The 11,626-nt window shown below is 29.7% G+C and overlaps 1 protein-coding gene across 1 annotated transcript; it reads right to left on the bottom strand.

Moving 5' to 3' along the window:
- Window positions 1-8,022: 8,022 nt before the first annotated feature.
- LOC142236538 (uncharacterized) lies at window positions 8,023-11,619 on the bottom strand. The gene is made up of 2 exons (XM_075307780.1): window positions 11,472-11,619; window positions 8,023-9,280 (listed from the first exon to the last, which is right to left on the bottom strand). The coding sequence occupies exons 1-2, from the start codon at window positions 11,617-11,619 to the stop codon at window positions 8,835-8,837; spliced, it is 594 nt and encodes a 197-aa protein (XP_075163895.1). The 3' UTR covers window positions 8,023-8,834.
- Window positions 11,620-11,626: the final 7 nt, after the last annotated feature.

The raw sequence follows: 11,626 nt of genomic DNA on the forward strand, positions 1-11,626 counted from the left end.
AATTTTCATTATTTTTGTCCTATTTTTATCGCGACCTTAACAATTTAAGTTGAGTACTATGCTCGGGTTTTCCACCAAAACTCTAAATTAAAACTACAACGGATATATTTTTTATCAAATCTGGTCAAAACTTGAATGGGGAAGTTTGAATGTATTGATTGCTTACAATTTCATCTTTCAAAAATGTTCCGAGCTTTACTCGGGGAATCGGTTTCGGTAGAGACATTCAGAGAAAGTATAGGCAAGAATACTGAAATGTACAATTGAATTGTGTATGTTTTCTTCTTTGTTTTATTAAATTAAACAGAAATTAATATTTTATTGTTCAAATTAAAGGAAAAAGTAAACTATGAATATCTGAAAATAAAAACTATAACTTAAGTTTCAATTAAAATTTGTCTAACAATTTATATTACAGTAACATTAGCTTGTGTGTGTGTGTTTTTTTTTGTATTTATATCTCTTATATCCTAAAAGACTTTTAGTTTTCTCTTCTCTTATATTTTTCATTTCTTTAAAAGCATGAAAATATTTTTTATTTTTTTTATACTAGTATATGCAGTATTATAAATTAACTTATTCAAGAAATCAAAATTATATTAAACAATTTACAAATAATAGGTAAAGAAAACAATTGTTTAGGAATTATGGTATTGACTGAGACAGTGTGTTTACTTATTTAGTTGAGATAGTGTAATTGAAATGCCTACTTAATGTAGAGGAAGCCATGGGTAGTCTATGACAATTTTATATCATGCATCATTCACCCATCCATTATCTTTTATTGTCTCATTATGCTATTGTTTTTTTTCGCTATTTTGCAATACAAATCTCTGGGATTTTATGGATTGATCTTAAATAAAATGTTGATATTTCGAATATTTGAATTTATAAAATCAAAAACAATCTACCATACATAAGCTTCCCAACCCATTTACAAAATTTTGCAATGCTAATTTATAGCTCAACATTTGCGACTAACTAAAGATGCAATATTTTATATTTAATTTTCATTGATAGCTTTCACCTTAATAAAAAAACGTGTCATCAGATCAAGTTTTGGGAAGAACGACGTATTAATGGAAAATAACAACCCATAGGTAATCGACTCTATTGTGTTTACAATAATATTTTTTTCCAATATTTTATTTTTTTTTTAAATTTTTATTTTAGTTTATTTAGCACATTTTATAACTGGGTGGGCATATATACATCTTTTTTAAAACCGAACATCAAAAGTATACATATGCCCATGTTCCCAAATCCACTTCCAGGTGAATGTGAATCAATTCCACCATTTTCGTGTCCTACAATTCACTTTCACCGGAATTTTCGTGAAATCAATTCACTTGCAAAAGTCTTGGTGAAAGTTGAATTATATCCAAGATGGGTGTATTTCCGGTTAAAAAAGTACTCGCGTAAAAAATTTGAAATGTTTTATATTTAATACATGTGTTTTATTAAAACTGCGTCATTTTTAATTAAAAAAATAAAAAAAATTATAATAAGTCTATTGATTCCACTTATTTTGATTTCCGCCTTAGTGAATTTTTGGATGATTTGTGCAACCCAGCTGGTTACAGAAAAGTTCAAAAAAGAGCGTGGAATTAAGAACAACAAATTTTCACGTTCGTGGATTTGACGTGAATAGTGGAAGTGGAAATCTAAGTGGATATCGGAACATGGGTGATATATTCGAATTTTCAATTAAACGAGTTTTAATTTGAGAAATACGATTTTTTTAATTTCAATTTTCTAAAACAGAGATTGCTTTCCTTTCTTCACCAGACTTTTCGCTGTTTTATAAGATTTTTCTGCTATTTCTACTAACAAATTTATTTGGGTGTAGATAAGAAACAACAAAAGTCTTTTGCTTTCCTTTCTTCAGCAGACTTTTAGCTGTTTTAGTTTTTTGCTGTTTCTACTGAAGAAAGGAAAGAGGTCCCTGTTTGCAAGAAAACAATTTTGTCTTGTATTTACTTTTTTTTACTTTTATGAGCGCATTTAGGAATTTTAGAGGTCTGGGTTTTTACAAAAAAAAAAAAAAAACTATTTTTGGTTTTCAAACAATCTTTGGGAAACATTTTAAAACGTTATTCGCTAGACCATTAATTACAAAAATATAGTAGCAGACACCGCAGAATTTTTCCTATGGGTATATAAACCTGAACGAATGGACTTTCATTCGTTTTGTTTGTTATTGTTGGCTTCTCTTCAATCGTTATTGTTGTTTCTTTTTTTTTTTTTTTTTTTTGATCTCAGCTTAAAGCCATGCATTGACTAAACTACAAGTGTAGCTTAACCAACAGAGGAGGTTCAAGTGTAGTTCACGTTGGGTTGAGTGAATTACCCGAATTTATTCTGATAATTGGTTGATAGTTTTGCTGCAAGTAGAGGATGCTGATGAGGAATGTGGTAATTCCGAAACAGCTGTACATCCAACCATCTTGCAGTCTATAGGGCTTTGCCCAAATAAATTTGACAAGCATACTTTTCCTCTGTTGGTTAAGCTACACTTGTAGTTTAGTCAATGCATGGCTTTAAGCTGAGATCAAAAAAAAAAAAAAAAAAAAAAAGAAACAACAATAACGATTGAAGAGAAGCCAACAATAACAAACAAAACGAATGAAGATAGAGGAAGCACGCTCAAAAACAAACCCAGCCAAATACATACAAATCGATGATTTGAGTTTGGCAAAGGAAAAGAGATATGCTGGCAAATTTGTTTAGGCAGTAGCCGACTATCAAACCCTTTTTCGGGAGGTTCAAGTGTAGTTCACGTTGGGTTGAGTGAATTACCCGAATTTATTCTGATAATTGGTTGATAGTTTTGCTGCAAGTAGAGGATGCTGATGAGGAATGTGGTAATTCCGAAACAGCTGTACATCCAACCATCTTGCAGTCTATAGGGCTTTGCCCAAATAAATTTGACAAGCATACTTTTCCTCTGTTGGTTAAGCTACACTTGTAGTTTAGTCAATGCATGGCTTTAAGCTGAGATCAAAAAAAAAAAAAAAAGAAACAACAATAACGATTGAAGAGAAGCCAACAATAACAAACAAAACGAATGAAGATAGAGGAAGCACGCTCAAAAACAAACCCAGCCAAATACATACAAATCGATGATTTGAGTTTGGCAAAGGAAAAGAGATATGCTGGCAAATTTGTTTAGGCAGTAGCCGACTATCAAACCCTTTTTCGGGAGGTTCAAGTGTAGTTCACGTTGGGTTGAGTGAATTACCCGAATTTATTCTGATAATTGGTTGATAGTTTTGCTGCAAGTAGAGGATGCTGATGAGGAATGTGGTAATTCCGAAACAGCTGTACATCCAACCATCTTGCAGTCTATAGGGCTTTGCCCAAATAAATTTGACAAGCATACTTTTCCTCTGTTGGTTAAGCTACACTTGTAGTTTAGTCAATGCATGGCTTTAAGCTGAGATCAAAAAAAAAAAAAAAAAAGAATGGACTTTCCTTCAACCTTCCGGCAACCTAAATCGATTAGTCATACAAACGAAACAAACTTTCAACTTGTATTAGGCATAAAAATCATTGCTTAGACGATATGGTCATAATAAGCAAATATTTGACCAAAATGACAAACTTTTTTCCAGGATCACTTTCGAAATATCGATATTATTTTTGATATATGTCAAATATTGCATAGTGTGTCCGTTAGTAACATTTTTCAAAATACGGTAGGAAAAAAACATCTCCATGACATATTCCTTTCATTTCAAAGTGGATTTTCATTTCACTATACGAATAATCTGTTTTGGCGATACATATAAAAACGCAAAAGTAGATTAAGCCAATTGGAATTTTTCGGCAAAAAGTCGAGTAGTCCAAAAACCGATTTACGTCGCTTGTATCCTACAATTAACTGTTTATAGACTTATCATTTTCTTGAGGAATTTACATTCAATGCCCTCAAATTAGCAACTATAAACGATTTTATTTTTTTTTTATCAAAGGTAAACATTTTCAAAATTGATAAATTTCGAAGCTTGTGGGATAATTCTCTCGAATGGTCTATTGGTTAAAAAATAACGCATTAACGTAAAAGTCGTCAAGAATTAAAAATTATAGAAAATGACTATTAAAAAAACTGATTCTTTTAAAGGCTGTCAAAATAATGGGAAATTTCAATATAGTCCTCTTGAAACATTCACTTTATAAAGGATGGAGCTCTGATTTTTATAATTTTGCAATTTTGAGCATAGATAATCGTTTTTTTTTTTTTGTAATTTTGTTATATATTTCGTTTTAAAGAAACTATAGAAACTTATAATATATTTCAGATTTTTTCATTCTCTATGTGGTAAAACTTAACGAATAACTTAAAGGAGATTTTTTAGTTTAAGATTTTAATCATGGTAAAATTATCATTGAAAATGACAACAACATAAAATTCTGATACCTATAAGTAAACTATTATGTTACAATACCTCTAGAAAAAAAGTAATATATGCAAAAAAAAATAGTTAAATTAAGTTGAATAAGCAAGTATATTAAAAAAAAAATACAAATTGAAAGTCCTTTACAAAAAAAAAAAAAAAAACAATATGTCAGTTTCAATTTCTTGTAAATAATGCTCTTATGGTATCAATCGAGGCAGGTTTTCACCAGTTATGAAATTTGCTTTTTATAATACAGCATTTTTTTACCAATATTGTAATTAAAGAAAAAATTCTTTGAATTGTGATTGGTACTACATATTATAAAAATTATATAATTTTATTAACGTCTCAATCGAGGCAGGTTTTCACCAGTTATGAAATTTGCTTTTTATAATACATCATTTTTTACCAATATTGTAATTAAAGAAAAAAATTCTTTGAATTGTGATTGGTGCTATTATAAAAATTATATAATTTTATTAACGTAACAGTATACGTTTGATAGTGTGCTTAATGTTGCATGCGTTTTGAAAAATTAAATAAACATCTTTGAAAATGTGATCTTGGCAACCCTTTCAAAATACGAATTAATGGAAAGAACACAATCATTACTTATCCCATTATACCCATTCAAAACATATATTTGAATTGATCCGATTAAGTTTTAATTGAATTTTTTGGAATAACAAAATGGTAGTATCAGCAGCACCAATTAAAAATTAAATGATTCATACAATTAAAACAATTAATTGATACAATTAATTTTTGTGATTGATTTTTGTTTTAATTAATAAAGGAGTTGAACCAATTAAAATTTTAATTGAAAATGTTTTAAGTCAATTTAAATTTGAATTGGAAAAATTTTGTTAATATTTTTTTTCTGTGTGGGACCATATTCCACATATTTTTGTTTTGCATAGATAAATCGGTATTACTGTATAGCAGACAGAACAATTCTTGGAAAACCCCGATTTTTACAAACTTTTTTTTTTCAATTGATCAATTTATAGAAAAGATGGTTTTATTATCAAGAGATCGAACATACATTTTTAAATATTGAAATTCCAGTATGGCAACAAACAAGGTTTTCCCTGAATTAGTTTCTGTATATCAATGTTTGGTTCAACTAAATGTTTTATTTTATATGCATATAATTTCACATATAAGGTGAGTACTAAGTTCGAGTTTAGCCGCTAAAGTGAAAACTAAATCAGTAAAAAAAGGCATAAAATTTTATAACTTGACGGGGAATAGCCCAAAGCAAATTTTCAATAAAGTTTGTATTCCTTAGAATGAATTATTAAAGAAAAGTAATCGTGAAAAAATGAAGATTTTAGCGGCTAAACTCGAACTTAATACCCACCTGTAGGATTTAGTTTTATCACTTTAAAATTAGTTGTAGTTTTGAGTGATATTTGTTTTATTTTCATAAAATCTTTATTAAAATTAAATAAAAAATAACTCTAGCCTCGATTGATTCTATAATAAGTTAAAATTTTATTCTACTTTTTGTGTACAACAGTACTTTGAAATATCTTTATTTTTTTTCTAGAATATGTTGATCAAAATATTTGACACGAGAGTTTGAAAAACACTTTTGCTTAGGATACATTAGGCGTGGATTAAAGATAAACTCCAACTCATCCTTAAAATTTAAATATCTTATTCAGAGGTAAATTTTACAAAACAAAAAATATGCATTTGGTTCCCAAAAATTCTTGTTGTTGATTTTTTTTCCTATTTAATGCATGTATCTTATAGATTATACCATGATTAAAAACAAAGAAAATCCCAACATTCCGAAGGCTTCCATTTCAATTATGTATACTAGTTTTTCCTCTAAATAAAATGGGATACAAAACTCAAAAATATAAGTATGTGTTTTCATAAATAAATATTAAATAAAAAATGCAATAACTACAAAGGAACATTATATCTCCCTGGTATCCTTCCGATTTATATGTCATATTGTCTAATTACTACTTTTGCATTGACTTTACACAATAAGAATTTATCAAAGAAGAACAAATCGATTTATAATGATTTTGATTATTTTTTTCATCAAAAATTTTCTAGTTTCTTTGATAAATCTTTTTTTTATAGACTCTAAGGTGTTAGACTTCATTGTAAAACTTTGTCTAGCTACTTGTGCGACTTCCCATGCATTTTTGTGACAAAGTAATGAATGCATGTACTTAAGGAATTTGTTTGAATTTGTCCAATTGATTTCTTTAATTTCTTTGCTAAGTAATTTGTATAAAATTGTTTGTTCAACAATACAAATTTTAAGAAATGTGTTAGTATTTAAAAATCCCCAAAAATTTAAGAAATGTCAAATCTCGAGCCGTATGGATGAGCAAATTCATAAATAAAATCTTAAAAAAATAAAAGAACCCAACACACCACAATTTTCTGCCGACATTTAAAATTTTAATTTTTATATATGGGGCAGTGCGTGTTTACCTCATTCAGTTTGTGTTTCACTAATGAAAAAAAAAAATGCAAATAAAGATACCCGGCAAAATTTTTTATTAAAAGTTCGTGACACTACTTGCCAATCTGTTTCTCCAATCATAAAATCGATTATAAAGAGGTGAGACTTCCAAAACGATTTTTTTTTATGCTAAAGAAGCAAATTGATCACAATATACAATTGAAAATAACAATTCAATGCGCAAAGGATCACGATTTACTCGATTCTTAAAACTGCACGGTACAGTTTGGTGTAGAGTGTACTCCAAGGAAAGATTACTGCCGAAAATTAGGAAAATGTTTTTGAGATGGTTATATGCAGATAAGCTTAAAAAATAATGAGTAATTTATTGCTGGGATATGGCTTTTCTTTGCAAAGCATGACAAATTATCAATCATCGTAAAAAAGTAACTCTGAAAACTGTAGATTTCCATTTGTGAAACACGAATTTACAAAATATTTTTTTTAATTTTCATGGAAAATGCTTCAATCAAGGAAAGGATAATATTAATAAGCGAAACCAATTAAAATATTAATTGATCCACTTAAAATTTTATTTGTTTCTAGTAAATTTGATTGAATCAATAATTTTTTTATTGAATTTTTTTTCTCAAATTAAATTAAAATTTTATTGAAAAAATATTGTTGATAATTTTTCTGTATAGTACCGCCCTTTAGGCCATGTTTTTCTTTTTTGAGGACATTCTTCTATTTTTTATTTGAGACTTTATGTCTTTGCTATTGCTCTATCACATGAAGCCTTTAATTACATTCATCCTTCGATTACATCCCAAATCTGTCTATTGTGTAACGTCAAACTGCTAAGTTTGTTTGCAAATTTTGTTTGATTTCTTTCAATCCCCATCTACAATTTCATTTTGTTACTCTAGCCTAAGTGGAGATGGGTAGTAGTATGTTTTTTTTCTCTTTCTAAAAATAAAATACAATATTTTTTATTTACATTTGTTTAACAAACATAATTATTTTTTTCACTTACTTCCTTATTTTTTTTTTTTAATTAAAAAAAAAATTAATGACATAAATTTGACTATTTTAAATGAAGTCTATGCATGAATTTTGAAGAAGGTCCATAGATAGATAAGAAAATAAAATAAACTAAAAAGAATTATTTAAAAATTACAAAAAAAATAAAAGTTAAAACAACTTTATTACCTATACAAGATAATGATTTCAAATTGTTTTGTTTTCTTGTAAATTATTGATTACTTATATATGTATATGTATGTATTATTTATATATGTATGTATATTGGTAACTATTTGTTTTGTATTTGATAGGATTCATTGTATAGACTTGTATGTATTCAGTTTCATTTCTTCAGATAATATGCTTAGAGGAGATGGTAGGTTTGCCTTGTTTTAATTTTTGTTTTCTATCGTTAAGTGTATTTTGGCGCGGAAGCAAGCAATAACATTTCAAAAATTCAGCAGATGACAAGACAGTAGTGTACCTTTAAATAAGGCCTGGCCCGCCTATTATGCATCTATGTCTATGCAATTCTTCTATGTTAACAATAAAAACAAAACACATCTTGCCCAATTGAATTTTTGTATCTCAATTTACACAGTATTTTGATAATGATGGTGAATATCGCGTTTTATTTCCGTCGAAGGGAAATGTAAATTGTTTCAACTTCATTGCTGTTTCTTTTTCTTCTTTTTTTTAAGGTTTTTGAAAATAACAACAACTAACAACAATAGGTTTTTCGGTTTTTGTTTTTGTACAACAATAACACAATAGTAGGGTTTCACTTTTGGTTTTTTGTATGGTCTAAATTAAAAATTGGCTTTCAGTTTAGTTAGAAAAGGGGCTGGCTGTTTGTTTGACCCGTTCATTCAAACCTCTCATTTGGATGAGTCCATGACATAACTTCCATTAATTTCTACCCATTTATCATCTTCGTTGAGCACGTATTCTAACAGTGTCTCATAGTCGGGGACTCATCCCTCGTTGGCCGTATTGGAGTGTCTCGTTGTATTATTTGCGTTATTGTAGTTGTTATTGTCGGTGCTTTGGAATTCGGTAGCATGAGGCGATGGTTCCATTTTAATAACACCCAAATGGGGCGTTTGTATTCGCAATTGATGTTGTAAGAATGCTCCACTATTTCCTGGAGCTGGATGGAGACGTCCCACCACAACACCGCCCATTGTAACAAAATCACCATTTGCTGTTAAATGACCGCCCACTAATTGGGCAGCGTTTAAAGAACTTAATTCGAGTGTTTGAGCTGCAGTTGCGATATTGGAAAAAGCTTCAAGATTGGACGGTGCTGCTGCTGCAATTGTGGTGGTTGTAGCTGCCGCAGTGGCCGAAACTCCACCATTTGGTGCGTGTGTTGCAATAATGGTTGTATTATTATTTTGTAATTGTTGTTGGTGTTGTGCTAAAAATACACAAGAAAAATATATAACCAAAATATTTTCAATTAAAAAGATGATTGAAACTGAAAACTTGATCGATTAGAAAATTTACTGACACAATTAACTTTTTTAATCAAATTAAAAAATAAATCCATTTAAGAAAATTATTGTATTTTAATTAAGATTAATTATATCAATTAATTATTTTAATTAAATAAAGAAACATTTCTCATTAAAAAACAAGTAAGGAAAGTCTAAAGTCGGGCGGGGCCGACTATATTATACCCTGCACCACTTTGTAGATCTAAATTTTCGATACCATATCACATCCATCAAATGTGTTGGGTGCTATATATAAAGGTTTGTCCCAAATACATACATTTAAATATCGCTCGATTTGGACAGAATTTGACACTTTTACAAAATCTATAGACTCAAAAGTTAAGATGGCTAATGCACTAGGGTGGAACACAATTTTAGTAAAAAAAATATGGGAAACATTTAAATATGAAGCAATTTTAAGGAAACTTCGCAAAAGTTTATTTATGATTTATCGCTCGATATATATGTATTAGAAGTTTAGGAAGATTAGAGTCATTTTTACAACTTTCCGACTAAGCAGTGGCGATTTAACAAGGAAAATGTTGGTATTTTGACCATTTTTGTCGAAATCAGAAAAACATATATATGGGAGCTATATCTAAATCTGAACCGATTTCAATCAAATTTGGCACACATGACTATATTACTAATTGTACTCCTAGTGCAAAAACTCTGGCTTCTGGGGCCATATAAGTCCATATCGGGGAAAAAATATATATGGAATATATATATCTATATATGGAATATATATATATATATCTAAATCTGAACCGATTTCAATCAAATTTGGCACACATGACTATACTACCAATTGTACTCCTTGTGCAAAATTTCAAGCTAATCGGGATAAAACCTTGGCTTCTGGGTCCATATAAGTGCATATCGTGCGAAAGATATATATGGGAGCTGTATCTAAATCTGAATCGATTTCAACCAAATTTGGCACGCATAGCTACAATGCTAAATCTACTCCCTGTGCAAAATTGCAACCAAATTGGGCCAAAACTCTGGCTTTTAGGACCATATTACTCCATATCGGGCGAAAGATATATATGGAAGCTATATCTACATCTGAACCGATTTCAATCAAATTTTGCACACTTGACTATACTACTAATTGTACTCCTAGTGCAAAATTTCAACCAAATTCGGCCAAAAATCTGGCTTCTGGGGCCATATAAGTCCATATCGGGCGAAAGATATATATGGGAGCTATATCTAAATCTGAACCAATTTCAATCAAATTTTGCACACTTAACTATACGACTAAGTGTTATGTTTGTACAAAACTTCAAGCAAATCGGTATAAAACTCTGGCTGCTGGGTCCATATTAGTGCATATCGGGCGAAAGATATATATGGGAGCTATATCTAAATCTGAACCGATTTCTTCCAAAATGAATAGGGTTCTATTCTGACCCAAATTAGGAACATGTGCCAAATTGCGACCTAGACTTTGATCACAAAAATGTGTTCACAGACAGGCGGACGGACGGACAGACGGACATGGTTATATCGACTCAGGGACCCACCCTGAGCATTATTGCCAAAGACACCATGTGTCTATCTCGTCTCCTTCTGGGTGTTACAAACATATGCACTAACTTATAATACCCTGTTCCACAGTGTGGCGCAGGGTAAATAATCGAAAATAATAAAATAATATATTTATATTATTATGTACATTCATTCACTCATTAAATTTTTACTGAAATCTCCGGAAAAACTACAAATCAGAAAATACAACAAAATGTTATGTTTTTTTATATCTATCAACTATTGTTAAGTAAAAAATATATAATATTAATGTATTGGCCTTGTAGGCTTTGGGTATTATATGAAATAAATAAATAAATAAAATAATTGAGTTCATAATTAAAAGTCTATCAAAATTTCTACTTGAACCAATTAAAAAACAAATTGGAAGTGTCGAAGAAATCAATTAAATGTTTTATCAAGTATACTTTTAATATTTTTTACTAAATCTATACACTATTGAAATGGAGACTTTTAAAAAAAAAGTCTGCAGATAATTGACAGAAAAAAAAAAAAACAAATGCCATGACCATTATTTTAATTGTTCATGTAAATTCTCTCCTCTCATTTACTTACCTAAGGTAGATGTTATAATTTGACGTGTATGTTCTTGATGCTGCTGTTGTTGCTGTTGATGCTGCTGTGTTTGCTGCTGCTGATGGTGATGTTGTTGCTGCTGGACTCCACCAATATTTGATGGAGCTCCGGTGGCAACCACCATCATGTCCTCT

The sequence above is a fragment of the Haematobia irritans genome, chromosome 4, assembly GCF_050003625.1.
Source record: "Haematobia irritans isolate KBUSLIRL chromosome 4, ASM5000362v1, whole genome shotgun sequence".
Classification (NCBI taxonomy): domain Eukaryota; kingdom Metazoa; phylum Arthropoda; class Insecta; order Diptera; family Muscidae; genus Haematobia; species Haematobia irritans.